The following is a 21,250-nucleotide window of genomic DNA, read 5'->3' as shown; positions in this document are numbered from 1 at the left end:
TGAACTTACTCTGAGAAATTCTGTTTTTATATTTCCAGTTCTTTTAGATCAGCCTGAGATATGGGGTTCAGGCCAACCAATTAACCCAAGCACGGAGTCACCAAAGCTACCAAGACCTTTTCCTACTGGAAGTAAGTTATGTATCTGACTCATTTTACTCTCTGTCTGCATAGTAAAATTGTAGGCAAGTCTTAGAAGAATAATATTTGAATTTAAAAAGAGACATTATTATCTAACAAGCTAGGTCAGGTTACCAAGCTGGGGTGAAATAACAAAAAGAAGTAGTGTGGTTAGCCTGAGGTGGCCCTCTTCTGACATCTTACATGATCTTTTGTTTGTCCATCCATCCCTGTGGCTATGTACAAGTCGGAAGACGTTGAGCTGAAGGCACTGGATTGTACTTGGAGAACTTCTCTCCAGCCCCTGCCAAGCCCTGTTAGTCCAACAACCCATTTATAAAATAAACACACAGACATTTATATTATTTAAATTTCTTGGCCATTAGCTCAGGCCTACCTAGTTCTTACTCTTACATTTAGCCCATTTCTATTAATCTATACTTTGCCACGTGGCTCGTGGCTTACCAGTACCATACATCTTTCTTGTCATGGCGGCGGAAGGCAGTGTCTCCCCACCCCAGCCTTCCACCTCCCAGAATTCTCCTCCTCCTTATCCCACCTACTCTATCCTTCCTGCCTGGCTACTGGCCAATTAGCACTTTATTTATTTTAACCAATCAGAACAACATATTTGACATACAGACCATCCCACAGCACTGGACAACCACACAACACAACCACTGAGCAAGTCTAGCTGGGTCTCTGCTGGTCCCAGTGCATACCTGAGACTAAACAGGACAGAAGGGACCCATAGACAGGAAAGATGACCTGGAAAGCGAGACAAGTAGGCTGTCTAGCGGTGAGACACTAAAACAAAACCAAGACAAATGCATGGCAGTGCTGCTGATGTCAGCCCAGGTGACTGGAGACCCATGAAAGGCCTTGTAAATCTCTCACCTCTGGTGAGTTGGACTACCCGGGCTGATTGGGTTAGTCACTAGGTCAAGCCGGTTACCCACAAATTTACAAAGTCTCCATCAGTAGACTTTGATGAGTACAGAAGGTACTCCTTGGAATCCTCATGGGAGGAATGGATTTTAGGAGTTATCTGGAAAGTGAAGGAGCATGGGGGGCGGGGTCTTTTTTTTATGCATCGAGACTCACCAGTAAATACTTTCTCCAGCCTTGCATCCCTGAGGCTTTGCTTTGGTATCTTAAACTGGCAACAGTAATTAGCCAAAGGCATTCAGAATGAAAGGCTAAAAGGTTACTTGTTAAGCATGTTGTCACTCTAAGGTCATGTGATCCAGCCTTTGTGAAAATATTTTCCTCAAAAACAGGGTGGGAAAAGCAAGAATAAGTAGCTTTTCTTAAACCTCTGAGCTTTGAATGTTGTTACCAGAGATGGCATGGTCCACAGAAGCATGATTCTGAGTGTTTCTCCAAGCAATTGGGCTACAAAACCAATACAAAAGCCTTTGCGGGCAGGGACACCTTTCTTTACAGATCTAAGCTATCCAAATTATCCCTAGAAAATTCTTCTTATAAAGTGGCAAGAAAATAAAAGAAAAAAAAATCATGTTTATGTAGATAGAGTAGAACTTCAGAGAGACCTGTAGATGCAATGTGTCCACTTAGCTAGCTGCTTTTGAACTGATAGGCATCTAATAGTTCTTCTTGCCTTGTGGTTGCCATGTAAGTTTCCCCTCTTTTAGTGTTAGGCCTTGTGGTATATGATATCTAGTGATTATCCTCTTGACTTTTTAATAGAGGTGATGATTTAGGACCAAAACCTCTGATTGGTTCCTAACTTCTCAGGGTAAAGATCCACTTGGCAAATAGTTTTCAACAGCTCATAGCTAAGATTAAGAACCACTTGGGAGGATGGAGAGATGACTCAGTAGTTTAGAGAACTGGCTGCTCTTGTAGAGGACTTGGGTTTGGTGTTCAGCACCCACATGCCCGCTCACAACCATATGTAACTCTAACTCCATAGAATTAGGAGACACCCTCCTGTGAATGCCATGGGCACTCATATGTTGCACATACATGTAGGCAAACACTTATACACATAAAATAAGATTATTTTAAAGAGTTACTTGCCCATGAGCTTTGAGATAGGAAGGCAAGATATTATGTGTGCACATGAGTATGTGTATATGTGTGTGTGATGCTGGGGATGGAGAGGAGGGTAATGTCAGGAAGACAGACACTCTTGCTGAGGTGTCCAGGATAGAGAGGACTAGTCAGGGCTCTCTAGCCTTGGGCCCACCTGGCTTATTCTGATCTTAGGATATGAAATATGGGCCCACACTCAGGTTCACAGTGAGGGAGGGCTTATGACAATCATGGGAACTCTTGAATCTACCAGATATGACAGGTAACAAAATAGCAGACATGTAAAGAAAAAAGAAAAATTTACCTGTTGGAAGAGTAATTCCTAGTTTCATCTACAAAATGAAAAACCCTATCCATAAGGGCAAATGTTTTGGTAGGGGTAAAAATGCTGTACTTTTTTATCTTAGTATTTTATTTCTTAAGGCTGTTTATTAAGAATGTTTATTCTTTGACCCATCCCTTCACTTCTAACTCCCTAAGACATGCTGTCTTATGGTGTCTATTGCTGTGAAGAGACACCTTGATCACCACAACTCTTATAAAGGAAAACATTTAATTGAGGTGGTGGCTTCCAGTTTCAGAGGTTTAGTCTATTATCATTATGGCGGGCGCATGGTGGCATGCAGACAGACATGGTGCTGAAATACTCTACATCCTGATCCAAAGGCAACAGGAAGTTGACTGAGACACTGAGCATATCTTGAGCATAGGAGACCTCAAAACCTGCCCTCACAGTGACACACTTCTTCCAACAAGGCCACACCTGCTCCAACAAAGTCACACCTCCCAATAATGTTATTCTCTATGAGATTATGGGGTCCAATTACACTCAAACTACCACATATGCTAAAATTTTAAAAGCATAATATTGCCAAATCTGTCCAGATACAATATAGACAACATCCAGACTAGATTTAAAATCCTTCCATGGAGCCCCCTCAAGACCATTGCTGCTTCTGTGGTCACACCCAGAACTGGAGCTAAGTGTTACCAGGATTCATGATCAATCACTATTCTTCCAGAACACAGCCAGTGTTTATTCAACACAGTGCCCCTTGCTCCTAGTAAAGGAATTGAACTTAGCTGTGGCTTGATGTCTGTTGAATGAATAAAATGTTGATATTGTTATCTGACCTTTTGTAAAACTCCTATGCTCATAAGATGAAGGAATCTAATTGCTTTTGTCTCTTGGAGTCCTAGTTAGGGTTATCATTACTGTGATAAAACACCACCACCAAAGACAACTTTGGGAGGAAAGGGTTTATTTGGCTTACATATTACAGTCCATTGAGGAAACCAAGGCAGGAACTCAAGCAGGGCAGGAACCTGGAGGCAAGTGCTGATGCAGATACCATGAAGGAGTACCACTTACTAGCTTGCTTCCCATGGCTTGCTCAGCCTGCTTTCTTATAGCACCCAGGACCACCAGATCAGAGATGGCCCCACCCCCAATGGACTGGGCCCTCACACATCAATCACTAATTTTGAAAATGCTCTACAGGCTTCCCTGCAATGCTATCTTGTGGAAGCATTTTCTCGATTGAGGTTCTTTCCTCTTCAATGACTCTAGTTTGTATCAAGTTGACATAAAATTAGCCAGCACACTTGGTGTTGCCATCTTAAAAACGTAGATCATGGCTAGCCCATTTCCAAGATGAGATGCTTGAATAAAGCCCAAATCATGCTGCTTTTACCTTTTCGTTTGATTTGGGAAGACTGTGATTGCTGACGCTTTACTTCTCTCTTTGCAGCTCCTCCACCTCTGCCTCCAAAAACTGTACCAGCCACCCCACCTCGAACAGGCTCCCCCTTAACAGTGGCAACAGGTAAACTAGGTCTTTACAGTTCTGAGATGATGTGGCAAACAGATCCACGGCCTTGGATGACAACATGCTCTTGATGCTTTGAGAGGCGTAGGCTGTGCGGACAGGCAGAATGCTCGTGTTGGGTTTCAATGTCCCTGCAACTTACTGTGCTGGCTTACTGTAAAGTACATTCCCAGATGTCACACAGACATACACAGTTTATTTTAGCATCATTTTATATGGTGGGGGCTGCACTGATTACAAAGTCGAATAAAGTAGTCATAAGATGAAAAGCCAACTATTGACTTTACTGTCTCTCACTTTGTGGGCTCTCATTTGAAGGACTTGAAAATAAATAGTCTCAAAGCACAATTTGTATCTTTCAAGAGCCAATAGGCCACCTGGTAGAACAAAGAGTGGTTGCTTAGGGTATGAAAGCATAAGTGGGTCCCAGAATGAGCAGTAACCTGTTAGGGGGATTATTTTCCCCAGCGGTCATTCAAATATTTAATCATTTCTCTGGAAAGGCTGTGGTAATAATTATAAAATATGGCAAGGACTTGCTGTAAACTATTTTAGACCTATCATTTTTGAGACACAGCTTTTCCGTTCTATTAAAATCAATACTATGCATTCATGCGATTTATTATCTGCCAGGTCTTACTGGACAAGCAGTTCAAAAGTAGTAATGGTGATTTTATTTACCTGATCCCTAGAATGGGGCTCTTTATCACCTTTGGAATCCTGTAGCAGCTTTACACCTGGCTGTCCCTGCAGCCTGGTGAGTTTGATAGAGACAGAACAGGATATTCATCAGAAAAACTGAAAGTCAGGCACAGTCATTTATAAAATTTATACTGACTCAAGCCTAATAGAGAGTTGCCAAAAGCATCATAAGTAAGGTATTTGCAAGTTCAGTTGTTTGGAGATCCTGTGTCTCCATAAATTGTATTAGCTGCAAATAAAGCTATAAGCAACAAAATCATAAATTACTGACAGTCATGCAAAAGGCTACCCAATTTTTCTGTGGCTTCATAGCCTTGGAAATTAACTCCTTTCCAATCAGAAATAGGGAAATACCAAGCCAGTTTTTATAGGCCATAAGTCATTTACAAGTAAGGTGAGGTATGGCTGTGCCTTCCAGCTATTTAGGCAGCAATTTCTAATTTGAATAACCTCATTGTTGCTTTAAAAGGAAAAAAAAAAAACCTATTTTCCAATTTGTAATCACCAAAAACTTTATACTTCTCTAAAGGATTCAGTTTTTAATTTTTCCTCTTATTGTTGATATGTGTAAAATAGAATATACTGCTGATATTTAAGCAAAATGAAATTTTCTATAGCATACTTCAGAAAGAAATACATTACAGTCACTACTAATATATTAACAAGCTCTGCTTTGTGAGAAAAGAAATTCTAAAGATGTTTTCATGATCTTCCCCCTGTACGCAGGTATCCATATAACATTTCTCATCAGTGCCAAATGCCTTGTTGTATCTCCTGTGTGTGTTGTGTATGGAGTGTGTTGTGTTTGTACACATTTATGTGGGGTTATCTTCTTAATAATCTTCTCGTGTTTCTGGTGTATTTAAAGTAAATCTATAGCTAAATGTGATGTCCTTTTTTTTTCTTTTTTTCAATTATTAGAGATTATTATTAGCTTCACCAAACAGTCTGTGTAACTTCTTAGACTGGAGAAACTTTGTAAAGACGAGGCTGGCCTTCAGGGCTCAAATCTTGTGCTGTGTTATGTGTATTCAGCAGACCAGGTTTTCAAAAATGCCCTCCCCTTGGGTAGTTGCACTTCCAGAGCCTGAAGTGACCTTGATACTATCTTTTAAAAATGGTCTCCACACTCCACTTGAGAGCAGTAGTATACGTAGCATTTTAAATAATGGTGAGACGCTCCACCACAGTCACCTTACGTAGGAGTAAACTCTAGCATAGAAATATGAGTCACATATTGAACTGAGTGCCTGCCCTCTCCCTTCAGTGCTTAATTCAGTAAAGGTATTCCTTCATCATAAAGAATGCTCTCTGAGGCACCTCACACGGGGCAATATGCCTGCTAAGCTTTGACTCTGCCCTCCTTCTAGCCCTATACAAGTATTCGTAAGAGTTAATAAAAATTTAAAATCAACTACTTTGACCACAGGAAATGACCAGGCAGCCACAGAGGCCAAAATTGAGAAACTACCATCCATCAGTGACCTGGACAGCATTTTTGGCCCAGTGTTGTCCCCCAAGTCTGTTGCTGTTAACACTGAAGAGAAGTGGGTCCATTTCTCTGATGCATCCCCGGAACATGTTACTCCAGAGTTGACTCCAAGGGAAAAGGTGGTGACCCCACCAGCTGCATCAGACATCTCAGCTGACTCCCCAACTCCAGGCCCACCTGGCCCCCCAGGCTCTGCAGGTCCCCCAGGGCCTCCTGGTCCTCGCAATGTACCATCTCCGCTCAATTTAGAAGAAGTCCAGAAGAAAGTCGCTGAGCAGCCCTTCATTAAAGATGATTACTTAGAAACGATCTCCTCTCCTAAAGAGTGTGGGTTGGGGCAGAGAGCAACTCCACCTCCCCCACCACCACCCACCTACAGGACTGTGGTTTCGTCCCCCGGACCTGGCTCGGGCAGTGGTACGGGGACCACCAGTGGTATGTCTTACTGTTTGAGTGTGCTTCGTGTGCTGGGGAATGGCTGTGGCTGCTGTGATATGAGCAACACCCTCCTCCTGCCTGGCAACTGGCTGTAGGGCTTCTGCCGTCCCTCCTCTGGTCTGGTGTCCTGTGGCCCTGTGGCATGTTCTGGTCCGTTGAATGCTCCAGTCATAGTCCAAGTCTGTGGATGTGTCTTGTCCTGCACTCCCAGCCCTAGGAGCGCCCTACAGTTAGAAGGTGGGGCAGGGGGTGCTGTTTGTTCCTTATAAAGAAAGCTGTGATGTCATTGTTTAGAAATTTAGAAAGTTCTAGAAGGATAAATGTCACAGCAAGTAGATTACAGGTTCAATGTCTGATTTCATTCCTTTTCCTCTTTGCTTTTTTCTTCCCCCACCCCCATAAGATTCCTCATAAGGGCCCTACAGTTTATAAGTCACAGTGTGGGGGAGGATGCTGAGGCTTGCAAAGGAGATACTTGAGAACAACCATTGGATGAACTATGCTTCCACTGTACCTGAGTCACGTGATCAGGTCTCTGACTCATCAGCTCCCCCCCCCCCCCCCCCTCCCGTGCCACCTCTAGGTATAGGCAGTGGGACTCAGGATGCAGACTCTCCTGCTGAATTTTTTTCCATCTTTATTTGAAGCTGCATTTTGTGTTTTCTAATTATAAAAAGATAGGAACATTTGCCATGCACACCAAGGAAATACCAAGGTTTTTCCACACCACTTGCTCCACTGTTCCTCAGTCACCTGGTCAGAGCCTCAGTGTCCCCTTCCTCTGTGTGCAGATTCAGTCTCAACATCTTCCAGGAGGTCCTGGGTGTCATTTTGATATTTGCCTGGAAAGAGGCCACTACGTGTGAGGGACTCAGACCTAGAAAGTCACAGAGGGGAAAGGCATTTGCCTCCATCCTGATCCCATCACTGCTGCCTCTTTCCACAGAGTGACTTCCAAAGCTTGCTCTTTGTCAACAAATGCACCTGTGCTTTGTAAAGTGAATGATTCTGAGAGCGTCAGGGTGGGCTGGATGGGCTGTGCACTCAGCCCAGCCCCCCTACAAAGGAAAATAATCAATACTTAAGTCTGGGGAGTAGAGCAGTAAACAGAACCAGCCAGCGTCTTTGCCATAAGAAACTTGAGAACTTATTTTCCAATACTAAGAACAACTAAATGTATTACTTCAACCTCGCAACAACCGCCTGTCTTCAGTACTAAATGTCCCCATTTTACAGAATGAAAAAAACAAAACAAAACAGTTTAAACAGCTAGAGTTTTCAGACTTAGCATTTAGACACTCCAATTTTGTCCAGGCCTGACCATTGTGTTCTTTGGGTACTTCTGAAAAGTTTGGTCACAGAACAGGCTGAACTCATATTACTGCTGACAGCCACCGACTCTACAGTGCTGTGTGCTCTCCAGAGTAGTCTTAAAAGACCCAGTGGTAGTGGTGGCTGCGGACGCCTTTAATCCCAGCACTAGGGAGGCAGAGGCAGGCAGATCTCTGAGTTCAAGGCCAGCCTGGTCTACAGAGTGAGTCCCAGGACAGCCAGTACTATTACATAGAGAAACCCTGTCTCGACAAACAAGACCAACTCCATACTTCTCTCTCCAGTCCTAGAAGCCTAGAGCAGCTGCTCCCATACAATGCTACCTTGTAAGATCTTGTCTGGGATACAAAGCTATGTTCTTACCTATAAAGAGAGTAATCAACTTCTTGAACAGCAACCCTGAAGAAGCTAGCTGTCAATTTAAAAGAAGGTTTTGCCTCCATCATTTCCTGACATGCTCTTATTCCTGAGCTAGATCTTAGGGTTATGAAAGGGTATTTCAAGAAATAGTCACCAACAGTCCATGGTGGACCATTATGTACTCCTCAGAGCAAACATCCACAGTCAGGGAAGACAAGGCAAGTTTGGTCTACACCTGTGTTCTCCCTCACCTGTCACCTGGCATATTTAAGTGAACTGGCCACTGACTGGTGAGGAACAGCAGCTCTTCTTTCTGTTCTAGAATCTTTGAGAGTCTGGTTACTATTTCAGTGTTTAGCTTTCATGCCCTTATTTGAACTTACTTTTCAAATGTTACCAATAGAGACTGTTAAAGGTACATTCTCTTGCATTAAGGGGTTAGATTTATGAGTGGAAGACTGAACTTGACTAATGAAACCCATGAATAAGTAAAACTTTATAGCATTATCTCCTTAATTAAGTCCCAGTTAATGTGTGACTTCATCTTGTATTGATGCAATAGAGACAAGCTGCCCCAAATGAAAACTTAGGATCTCAACCATAGGATGTTTGAATTCTGCTCTTTGTGACTCTTAGCCTGGTATGGCCAGCTTTCCCTAGACATCTCAAAGTATGTGTGAACCACTATATGCCCAGCACAGGTGACCACTGCTGCGACAAGTGGTCCCGCCCACAGCATGATTCAGAAGAGTTATTTGCTGCTAAAACAGGTGGAACCTAAGAATTCGTGACTTTAACTTCTTTAAAGCAAAAAGTTCCTAAGCCTCAGCTAGAGTACAACTTCACTGAACACTGAAATGCAGGTGCTGATCATGCAAGTATCTATGCAGAGTGTGTGCCTGGACACAGGAGAAACATGCTGCTAGCCTACAGCAAGTGTAGAACCAGGAAAAGAGAAGAGTTAGGTTCAGAGTGACATGTTCCAGCTCAGGAAACTAACACACTGCTCAACTATATTATTCAAAATAACACATACACACACATACACACACACACACACACACACACACACACGCACACACACACACACACACACACACACACACACACACACACAATGACTTTGAGCAATCTGGGGTTATCTCTTGGTTAAAGCTACTATTGCTGTGATGAAACACCATGACTAAAAGCAACTTGGTAAGGAAAGGGTTTGTTTGGCTTGCATGTCCTGAGGGAAACCAAGTCAGGAACTCAAATAGAGCAGGAACCTGGAGGCAGGAGCTGATTCAGACACCATGGAGGGGTGCTGCTTACTGGCTTACTCCTCATGGCTTGCTCAGCCTGCTTTCTTATAGAAGATAGGGCCCCCAGCTCAGTGTGGTACCACACACAATGGGCTGGGTCTTCCCACATCAACTACAAATTAAGAAAAAACTCTAAAGGCCTCCCTAGAGCCCAATCTTTTGGAGGTATTTTCTCAATTGAGGTCCCTCCTCTCAGATGACTGTATCTTGCATCATGTTGACATAAAAGTAGCCAGAAGAGGTTGAAGTGACCAAACTAATTGCTGATCTCAAGGAAAAGGTGATTAGCTTCATCTGACCGACCAAAAACCAAAGCTCAAAGAGGTAACTTGGCCCTGGTCACAAACCTTATGAGTAGCAGAGCCTGGATCTGCTAAAGATCTGTTGGATTCCATGTCCTATGCCTTTACCATTTCCACTCAGCTGCCTCCACGTGCCTCCAACCTCATCCACAAACAGACACATAGGAAGGAACATACCCATACACCTGTGGTCTTCAGAAACTGACAAGACTGCAGGTTGAGAGCAGCATATGGGCCGAGAGCAGGCCAAGGTTGTCAGTGCTTGTAGCTCACATTTAAGCCTTAAACAATGGATTGCCCAGTGCATTTCACATCATCTTTCTTGAGAATAAACACTACTTGAGGGTAAAATGAAAGAATGGTTGAAAATCAGAGAGGATAGAGATGTTTAAATATGACCCTGCACCCATAACACCTGAAACCAGTGAGCAATGTCACAAAAGCTTGCAGAGCCTTGGTTCGGTTGTTAGATACTCAGCAGGCCCTGCCCAGCAGGGATTAATCAATATGTCTTTTAGTTTCTATATCTTCCTTGACTGTCTGCATAATCTATCAGTTCTATTCCTTTGATAAGAATAATGTGGCTTATGTAAGGAGTCTATAAAGGAAAAGGAAAAGAATTAACTTTTCAACTAATAACATTTTTTCTTTTACTTTTAGCTATACGTGCATCAAAAGGCAGCCGTTAGCGCCCTCTTCAGTATCAATTGCCTTGTGTTACACAGCACCTTAGAGTAAAGCGAACTCAGAAGTGCTTGCAGTTTGGTTTGTTCTCAGTACCTTGCAAGGTAGAACATTTCTAACTTTCTGAGACACAAAAGCTGAGTTTCAGAGAGGTTAAGATCCCACTCACAGATGAGAAAGGGGCACTGGAGCCAAAACTCAACCTTTCACCCAGTCATATTGCCCTGGAGACAGTCTTCAGCCCAAGCATTACTGGAAGGGGGTCTTGAATTTCCCTTCTGAAGCTGGTATTTGCGTGAGCTCGATTCAGAAGACTGTGGCCCATGGGCAAACATTTTGGAACACTCCTATAGCAAGATGGTCCTAAAGCTGAATGGAACACTCCTGTGCCTGCCCCTCAAAAACAAAAAATTCCATGAAAACTTCCTGACAAAGCTCTACTGTTTAAGAACATATTTTCTATCCCTATACTGTCACAGCTGTCTTCTATAAATATACGGGCATAACATCTACTTAATACTGAAAATAAACTTTGTAGTGGGCCTGTCAATCATACTTTGTTTTTAAAGAATGTTAGCCAAAAAGGAAGGACATTTAGATTACAAAAGATGTATGCAAACTGGTGGAAAATAAAAACATTGTATGCAAATTGTGGCAGTCCACAGTCTATCTGAAGCTTCAGGAGACAGATGTGCTTTGGAGTTTAGCAAATGGTTTGCGCTTTTTGGTCATGGACATGCCCCTAAAAGAACTTCCGTCTTCACTGAGATGCAAATGGGGGATGATGCTGCACATGTAAAGTGCTAGCACAGATTTTGCCACCCCAGTAAAACAAAGTAAGAATAGAACAAAAGAAAGAAGATGGTTGGTGGTACTAGCAGCCGTGTGTGAGGGCATCGAGAAGGGGGCAGAAACAGGGTCTCTACACTTCGGAGGTATAAACAGCACAGAGACACACTCAGGATCTCACTCTTCAAACTAGAGAAGCAAAGCTAACCCTCAGAGATGCTCTTAAGATGAGAGATGATACTGAGATGTTTCTTTCTCAGATTTTAAGCTCTTTGAGAATCTCACAGTCTGGACTGGGGTGCTAGGCTAGGACTCTGCTGGTCTTGGTTTTGGGCCTTGCTGCATAGAGGAAGTAGCCAGAAGGGTGGGCATTTGGAGGTGGGGATGAGTGGATATAGAAGCAGCTGGTAAGATGGGGGATGTGGAGGCAACTGGTGGGATGGGGAATGTGGAAGCAGGGACATGGGGAGATAGCTAGTCGGGTAGTGGGTATGTGGAGGCAGCTAGGGAGGAATGTGGAGACGGAAGTATTTTTCTAAAGCATGATTGTACAACCTACTGTTTCTAATCAAGTGACAAGATTTCTGAACGAGAACCATCTAAACATCAATTTTGCCTCCTAAGGTTTGGGGCCAGGTAGTTCTCCATGCATCTCGGACTTATGACTGAAGACGGGTCCCTAAGCACTGAGCTCAGTGTGCATGCCAGCCTCCGTGTACCATCTGTGTTTCATATGCTTGTCATGGACAGCCAAAAAAGTAAATCCAAGACGCTTTTTCAAAACCACCAAAGAGACCATCAGTAACAAACCCGACTTCAGCAGGCTCCCAAGGACACTCCTTTTGAAGCCCTCACTGTATCTCTGTTATAAAGATTCACCACACAAAGGGCTCATGATGTGTAGTGTCGTGTCCTTTGCTCACACTGCGTATTTGAGATAGGGCTGAAGTTAGCACTCAGGGGTTGACATACAGTCAACAGCATAATTCTCTCACCTGGGTTTAAAAAAGAAAAATCTAATGTGGAAAAAGCATTCATCTTCCTTCAAGTTTGAACTTCCAATTTCACCTCAGACATAAATTCTGAACGTAAATTAAAAAAAAACAAAACAACAACAACAAAAAAAACAGGAAAACGTATCGTAAGTCCCATGTGTATGTGGTCAAAATGAACCACCCCTATGGCCCCAGCCAAGAGTCACCTGAATTCACCTTCCATCAAGGATTTACCTTTCATTGGATGTCACATGACTGCAAGGTGATGAGCCTCAGCTTCTGCCATCAACCGATTCCCTTTTCTCTTTATTGAAATAAAAAGAAAAAGAAATGTGCTGTGCAAAAGGTTTAGTATAGTAACCGCAAAGAAAAAGGAAAGTGCGTATCTTCACTAGGCATGGCTCTGCACTGGCACGTTCTTCTGGCCACCCGTGTTTCCTGCTGTCTCTAACACCAGCCTGTTTTCCAGGTGCATCTTCTCCTGCTCGGCCAGCTACCCCCTTAGTTCCATGCAGCAGCACCACTCCGCCTCCACCTCCTCCCCGGCCTCCATCCCGGCCGAAGCTACCTCCAGGAAAGCCTGGAGTTGGAGATGTGGTACGTTGCTCCCTGCCTTAGCATGCTCAGAACAAGAACCCCAAGTCCCCTAACACAGGATGTCTTGACTTCAGGTCTAAGCGTCACAACAATAGTGACCATCACAGGGGCCAGCTGGAAAAAAAGTCACTGCCTTGTGAGGATGCCTTTCAACCCCCTCAGATTTCTCCCAGCTTTCAAGCTAATGTCTAAAGTGGTAGGAATCTGATGCCTAGGCCTTCAGCTCTGTGGCAGCAGCTGGAGGCAAATGCCAATAGTGATGGTCCATCATATGAATCTCTTCAGAAGGGGGAGTTTTATTTTATATTATTTGTCTTACTGGAAAACTCTGAAAGGAGAAAAATCCTGTTCTGACCCTAGATGCCAGATAAATCAGCAGCAGAATTCAGTGATATAAATCTAGAGTGGTGGCCTCTCAGTGTGCTACCAACACTTCCTTGAATTTTATTGTATGATTGAAGTGTGGGAATAGTCTTCTCGGTGGTTCAATTAAGAAGCTAGCACCAGAAGTAAATCTCGTTGACCTCTGAATAAATGGCATCCTAACTCTCAGATTCTCTGGAATCTCTTTGTGTAGGAATACACCAGTGTAGTTCCTGGGAGGCATGCAAATGGCTCTACTAAGGCAGAGTGCCTACTGAGGGCAAGAGCTGTGGCTTATGGCTGCTCTAGCTCCCACACACTGGCTTTGTATAGGTACAATCCAGTTCAGTGAAATTGGTGCCATGGCTGTCAAGAATCTAAGTTTTCATAGCCAGGGCTGAGAGCCAAGAAAAGTAGTGAAACCAAAGTTGGCAAGGTGGCTCAGAGTAGTGTAGACACTGGCTGTCCAAACCTGATTTCAATCTCTGTGGCTCATAGAGTAGAAAGCTCTCATTTGACCGTCGTGTGCACTGCATGGCATGTACACCCACATGAACACATCAATAAAGTGTAACAAATGTTTTAAAATGCTGAACGAAAATGCTCCGGCTGTGTCTAACTTCCATCTTTCTTCTCCTGCAGTCCAGACCTTTTAGCCCACCCATACATTCTTCTAGCCCTCCTCCGATAGCGCCCTTAGCGCGGGCTGAAAGTACTTCTTCGATTTCGTCAACCAATTCCTTGAGCGCAGCTACCACTCCGACCGTTGGTAAAAAGATCTCTCTCTTTTCCTGTGTTTGTGGCTGTTGGTTGGCTATCCTTCAGGATCTGAGTTCCCCAGCCCTGTTTCTAGTTGTCATTGTTTTGCTGTGTCTTTGCTACCGTCACCTGGTTCTTCTCTTGAAAGCACTTTCTCAGCAAAGGCAGCCAGTGCTTTAGCCACCCAATTAACGGTCTATAGAATGCGAAAATGCATGTGTTTTGTAGAGATTTTCTTACATTGTCCCATGCTGAGGGACTCACAAAGGAAGTCACCAAGGAAGTTGCTAATATTTTGATATTCCTTGTAACAAAAAGCATTTTCCTTTGAGAGAACATGTTTAGATCAGAAATGATTTAAAAAAAAAATCTTGGAATGTTCACTGTCTCAAAACTTTCAATTCTTCTTCATTTTTTGGTTGTCTGAGGTTGACAAATATAGGCATTGGCAATAGGATACTTGAGAAATTTTTTGAATGTTTTTTTGTTCTAGTGCTTTTCAGTGATGTGTGGTCCATTTTCCCTGGAGGGGGGAAAGCAATCATTTTCAGCAGATGCCCCTGTACCTCTGCGTGGACACTGTGATGAAAGTGAAGGGTTGAGAATGGCCATGCAGAAGAGTGGCTGGCTGCCATTACTACCTCCCAACCTCTCCCACTGCCTGTCTCCTCTGCTGCACGCTGCCTGACCTGCAGCTTGCCCATCACACTTTCCCTGTGACCCCACTCCCCCACTCTCTACACTGCTCTCTGGTTCTTCCACGCTGTAAATCACCTGGCCCATTCTGTACTCTTTGGGAGAATCATTCACTCAGCTCAGTCAGTCCTGCTGCTGCTTATGGCAGAGCACACCACAGAATCACCCATTTGAGAAAGTAGCTAGAGAAAGCTGAAAAGCCCTCTTAGAGAACAGCTGCCAATTTTCCCCAGAAGAACAGGTGAGGGTGTGCCTCTAAGAACCTCAAAGGGGATTTCAGCTCTATTGTATATTCTATACTTTAAGCCAGGCCAACCTCCTCTGTCTCAAACACACACACACACACACACACACACACACACACACACACACACACACCTCCAAGTTTAGATTAAATTAATAAATTGAAAATATAGCCACTTTCCCAATTTCATGCAATTTTTTTTCCCTTTTGGTTTTTCAAGACAGTCACATGTTCCTCCAGCTCATGTCATTTCCTAACAGACAGATTTTTAGCTCATTCCTCTCTGATTTTTGTTTTTGTTAATGTTTTGTGATAGCTAGCCCCTTTTCATCCTCTGTCTCTTTAATCTCCTTGAGTTGCCCAAATCCTATCCTATTGTTGGGCTTTCTTGGGAACGTTCATTCCATACACTCCATTTGATTTGATTTGTTGGGCAAAGAAGGAAGAGTGAGCTGTCACTCAAGAAGTGATGACACTCTACCTCAGAGGGGCCATCCAGCGTGTTTTCTCAGCTCGCTGTGATTCACAGGGAAAATTGAACACACAGCGACTCTGAACTGTGTCCATGCCTTTGGACAATGTTTTTCTATACTTCCTGCTGCAGAAATCTCCAGTTACCACCAGCCACAATGTTCCTCATCATTCCTAGTGTGTGTTCTTTCCAGATGAACCACAGAGGGCTTGAAAATGGAGCCCCCTAGGAAGCTGGTCACAATGCCTCCGGTGGAGGAGCAGCTTCCTCTGCTTTGTGAGGTTCCATTGTTTTGATTTGGTTTCATCAGCCCACTGAAGTCCTCACCACCCGGGTCTTTATTCCGGTCTGCTTCTGGTCATATGACAGCCATTTCTCTCGGAAGTAACTCCACTGCTGAATGACCAGCCAGCCTTCTCTGATGTTGTCTCTGGTTTCCTCCAAAGGCTCTACTTTGCCTGAAATGACAACTCACTGTAAACAAGCAGGTTGGAGGAGGTGGACAACTCACGGCTCCTTAAATCGGTGGCTGAGTGGTCCCCTCCCACCTCCAAACACTTTCCTGACATTCCCTATGCCCTTTGCCTTGTTCTTGGAGCGATCACAGGGGAACTGACGAGCCAATCTCAAAACTGTACTTGAAATTTGTAGAGTAAGCCTGTGCCATATTGGTAGAGCGCCTCGTGAGACTGAGGCAGGGTGACCCTCTCTCCAAAAATGAAAGAACAGCAAGTCAGACTCTCTCCACAATAATCCTATAAGAAAACTCCCATACAGAACTTCAAGTGTGACTATTTTTTCTTCAAGAGTTGTGGTCATAGAGCAGTGAACCCAATACAGGATGAGAAGACAGGAGTGTCTGTGTATCCTTACTCTCAAATAATGAGTTCTCGTGTAACTATATATTTTTTTAATTTTTTAAATTTGATTTTTAAAAACACCATTATTTTATATGTGACCAAGAAAGACAAAATTGCGTAAGAGACAATTGTTTCTTTACCAGATTAACTATAACACACTCCAGTTCTAGAAAGCTGAGCGTGTGAAAAGATACACATCTAGAACAGAGGGAACACAGGGAGAACGGCCCATGGGACCTGCACTGCATACTTCAGGGGAGGGAGAAATCCATTGCTGTTAATGGATGGAGGAAAGTGTTTGAAGTTATACAAATCAGATGAGAGGTAGCAGAAGAGATCATGGAGCCTTAGCTCTCCTTGGAAAACGCCCTCTTGATTACTTGCTTCTTATTTCAGTGACTGTGAGATTTCTCCTGTTTGTTTGTTTGTTTGTTTGTTTAGATGATAAGACAGGCAGTTTTGCTTCCCTGTTAAGTATAATCCTTTCCTGCAGTAATAATGCATTTTGATTTGCATCTTTAATGTGGCAGGAATCTCTAACAAATGAAAAGTAGCCATCGATGGATAACAAAAAAAGGTGTCAGATGGACTCTGATGTTTTCTTTGGTCCATAACTTGAGTAAAAGTGACTTATTCTAAGCAGTGCACCATAAAATATTTCCTCCAATGTGGATAGTAATTCTAAATTCTATAAACTTCCTGGGGGGAAATTATATTCATGCCAAGTTATTCTGCATAGAAACAAAAGATGCTATATTTTGTGAAACATCTGAATTGCTATGCCCATACAAGAATTCCACTAAATCATTCCACCTCCAAGGTAGCCGTAAGTAAGTTAAATACTGACAAATAACATCCTGGAAACTGGGGCTGGAAAGATGGCTAAGTGGTTAAGAGCACTGGCTGGGTTTGATTCCCAGTATCTGTATAGCAGGTCATAACTATCTGTAAATCTAGTTCCAAGGAATCTAATACCCTCTTCTGGTCTTTGAGGGCACCAGCATATATGTGGTGCACAGACATACATGCAAGCAAAACATCCATTATTTAGTTAATAAAAATATATTAATTAACTAGTTAATTTATTTACTTAAAAAGGGCTTGCTGCTTTTCCAGAGGGCCTAAGTTTAGTTCTAAGCAAACTTAGTTCATCAGGTGGTACACAACTATAATATCAACTCCAGGGAATCCAGTGCCCTCTTCCGGCCTCGTTGGGTATAGACATGCACCACCCACCCACCCAGCCACCTACACATAGTCACACACAAACACACAGACTCACACATACACTCATATGCATACACACACACACACACACACACACACACACACACACACACACACACACTTTTTTTTTCCCCTTAAATCTTAGAACCTAAAGAATTGAAGTTTCCCTATCATATACCCTAAGTCTAGGCATCAGGTTACTAGAATGACTTCCAAAAGCGTCACTGTTTATGAAAGGTTTGTCCCATCCTATTTTCTGCCCTTAACTTCTTTGCAACAAGAATATGTTTCTCCATTCCTAGTTTTATTTGATTATATATTAATGTTGTAATAACACCTTTAAAACCTGTATCATTATTTTTTAATCACATATAGTAAAAGACAGTTCCTCATATTTGTTGTTTGAAGAGGAGACTGGGTAAAGATCTGAAATAGTTGAGGTTCATTGTCCCAGCTCATAAAGCTGTGGCCAATTCCCAAAGATAAGCATCTAGCCACAGTTGGCACCATAGTCAAAGATATCAGTATGATAACACTTCAACATCCAGGATCTGTAACTATCGAAGGCAGGCACAAGTTAGCTAAAGGTATGCAGGAACCTGGGTTGATACTGCTGTTTTGTGGACAGGTTAAGAGCTAACCCCTTTCTTCCTGGGAGAATGCATATACCTGGTGACCTTGTTGAGTTGTCAGGGCTCTGCTGGGGTTCTTGTTGGTGCACACATATCTGGTCCCTGGAGAACTGCATTGGAGTGAAGTATTCTCACCAAAGAAAAGCTGTGCCTTTTATGGCTCCCAAGAAGGTGGGATCTAAGTCCTTCCCTGAAGCTGACTCCCACCACATTGACAGATGCTAAACCCTGACTTTTATTTTTTCGGTTCAGTTTCTCATATATCATCTCAAATAAGCTCATCACGTACTTTCCATCCCTTCACCTTAATCCCAGTGTCTTACGGCCTTTCGTTTTTCCGTGAAGTTCATTCCTGCCTCAGTCAGTAAACTGTGCTTCTCAGTTTCATTTGGAACTTGTATTTGTGTTTTTGTTTTCCATTCGTTTATGTTTCTTTGGTTTGTAGTGTCAGAAGATGATGTTTTTTATGACAAACTGCCCTCGTTTGAAAGGCGCTGTGACACGCCTGCAGGTATGGTGCTAGCCGAGCAAAACCTAGATACTTAGATTTTTCTCAAATCCAAGCCATTTTCCATCTGAATGCTAGAAGCTTCATGGACATGCTCCTCACCTCATGAGTCCCAGTGCCTCTCAGATGCACCCTGTACATGTACCGTCCATCGTGGAACTCATGCCACGGAACCGATTTTAGGTGGACACACTATAAAGCAGCAGGTTGCATGACAGTTTCTCAGAGAAAAGGCTCAGACCAGGTGAGATGTCATCGTTGTGTGAATTTCAGAGGAAGAAGTAATAAGTACTCAGAATCTGTTGACCGTTTTCTAATTTGAAACCTGTGGAAGCTCCACTGGAAATCTTTCTTCTCTTTGGTACAGAAGTAAAGGGTGTGTTGTGACTGGATGCCTAAGGCGACTCCAGCAGAGGGATGGGAGATCTTTGACATCATCTGTGAAGTTTAAATTGATATGCAACACTGTTGTCATTGAAAAGCTAAGCGAATGTTGCATATAAACCTCAACCCCAAGTTGTGCCGACAAGCAAGGGGACGATTTTGAAGACAAAAAGGATACAGCAACTGCTGAATGACAGTTTTGCCCAAATTAATGCAGTTAAAATATGCTAACACCCTTGCATGGCCAGGAAGACATCTGTTCCCGTGCATACACGTGCCTAGCCTCAAGCTACCTACACGCGTGTCCATCCCTTCAGTCTCCATGGCTTTGGTTTTGCCTTGTTTGCTCAAATACAACAAAAACAAAACAAAAACCTCTAGACTAGCAGCCTTCCCTTTTTCCTGCACGCTGATGGCATGCAGAGCCTCCACCCTTCCCCGTAGTGAGATTAATGACCTGCTCTGTAACTCACATCGTGTCCTTCTCTCTCCCTGTCCTTGACCTTTCCCATCCCGCTTCAACTCCTGGCCAAACAGAGAATGAACAGCCTTCCCTCGTTTGGTTTGACAGAGGAAAGTTTTATTTGACTTTTGAAGGTAAGTAGTACATAGCATACCAGATTCTAATTTCTAGACTCTTCTTCGTTGTTTTTAATTCTCATTGACAAATCCCCAGTTGTCCTCAAAATTCTGGTCTTGCTTTCTCCATTGAAAAATGCTATGGCTACTTGAAAAGCATCGAGTACTAAAGAAAGCATTTCATGAATTTGGTTTGTATGTGTTCCTCAACCTTCCCCATTGAACAGACTAAAGCTGATTTGCAGTTAACATTGGTCACCTAACTAACGGTGGCCAGTTAAAAGCAGAACGAAAATGGAACTTTATTTGGCTAAGGAACTTGACTCTGTCAACCAGGCTCTTGCCTAATCCTTTTGCAAGTGTGTATGGCAAACTTGAGCACGTTTGGGGTTGAGATACATTTGGCCTAATTTAATTTAGAAAAGCTGACATTCCAGGTAGAGAATCCAGTCCTGTAAACTGTAAGTGTGTGTGCCCGAGGGTGTGAAGCCTCCGTAGGGGATCAGAGAAGCAGGAGAAGTAACAAGGAGCATTAGGGGAAGGGTCTGTCTGCATCCCCATTGCTGTAACTGTAATGACCACAGGAAAATGGGCAACTCCTGTTGAACTTGCCATTCCGGAAGACTAAGAGAAACAGTTAAAAATACCAGATTTCTAAGCCCAATGTCTGACCACTTCTTAGACTCTCCATGCAGGGTTAGCACTCTTCTGTTCTGTGTTTGACTTCTAACTCATCTTCACAGGAGGCACATTTGATTAAATGACACACTTAAACTACCTGTGGGGGGCTGAGGGGGGAATTAAATACTTTACCTAATTAATCAGCCATTTTTATGCATAAAGGTTTATCATCATATAAGTTCCTACATTGTATAATTTTAAATAGTGAAATTTATTTCTGGGTCAAAAGCTGGTAAAATATATAATTTTTTTCTCCCTAGCCTTAAATATCAATACTGAACTTGTCTTTGTGTTCCATGACAACAGGAACTTGAGTATGTGTTTAAAAAATCAGAATGGCGCTGGGTGATGGTGGCACACACCTTTAATCCCAGCACTCACATCTCTGTGAGTTCGAGGCCAGCCTGGTCTACAAAGCGAGTTCCAGCAAAGGTGCAAAGCTACACAGAGAAACCCTGTCTTGGAAAAAAAACAAAAAACAGAATGGTTGAAATATATGAACAGTATGAAATAAACCCACAAATTCACCCACCAGTGAGTTTTTCTTATAAGACAGAAGCCCTTAACACTTGCACAGGTGAGGGAAACATGGTCTGACCTCAACTCTTTCTGATGTTCATGCAGGTGTGTGCCCACATGTGTATGCGTGTGCTTGTTGATGTAAAGGCCAGATGGCCTGAAGCCAAAAACAGGTTTGAGGTGATTTTCCTGAAAGGATGCCTTTTGCCCATGGGACGTTATCTCCTAAGGGCATTAGTTTTGTAATAAGAAATATGCCAAGCTCACAAACTTTTGACCTCCAAAATTTTCTAATCAGTTGAAATGAAAGGGTCCGGTGAGAACA

At 43.0% G+C, this 21,250-nt stretch overlaps 1 protein-coding gene across 29 annotated transcripts in view; it reads left to right on the top strand.

Annotated features, from left to right (window-relative positions):
* Sgip1 (SH3GL interacting endocytic adaptor 1) overlaps window positions 1–21,250 on the top strand; it is a 186,434-nt gene that overhangs the window by 131,992 nt on the left and 33,192 nt on the right. For 9 of the 29 annotated variants that reach the window (XM_036178298.1, XM_036178299.1, XM_036178301.1 and 6 more), the window contains 7 exons: window positions 39–131; window positions 3,929–4,003; window positions 6,138–6,635; window positions 12,874–13,001; window positions 14,007–14,133; window positions 18,700–18,765; window positions 19,684–19,743. In XM_036178298.1, coding sequence (XP_036034191.1) covers window positions 39–131; window positions 3,929–4,003; window positions 6,138–6,635; window positions 12,874–13,001; window positions 14,007–14,133; window positions 18,700–18,765; window positions 19,684–19,743 — 1,047 coding nt within the window. The remainder of the gene's footprint in view (window positions 1–38; window positions 132–3,928; window positions 4,004–6,137; window positions 6,636–12,873; window positions 13,002–14,006; window positions 14,134–18,699; window positions 18,766–19,683; window positions 19,744–21,250) is intronic. The other 20 variants (XM_036178320.1, XM_036178321.1, XM_036178319.1 and 17 more) reach the window with 6 other exon arrangements.

This window comes from Onychomys torridus, chromosome 2, assembly GCF_903995425.1.
Source record: "Onychomys torridus chromosome 2, mOncTor1.1, whole genome shotgun sequence".
In the NCBI taxonomy this organism is placed as follows: domain Eukaryota; kingdom Metazoa; phylum Chordata; class Mammalia; order Rodentia; family Cricetidae; genus Onychomys; species Onychomys torridus.
Note: the sequence above shows the minus strand (reverse complement) of the source record. Positions and strands in the feature narration are given on the sequence as shown.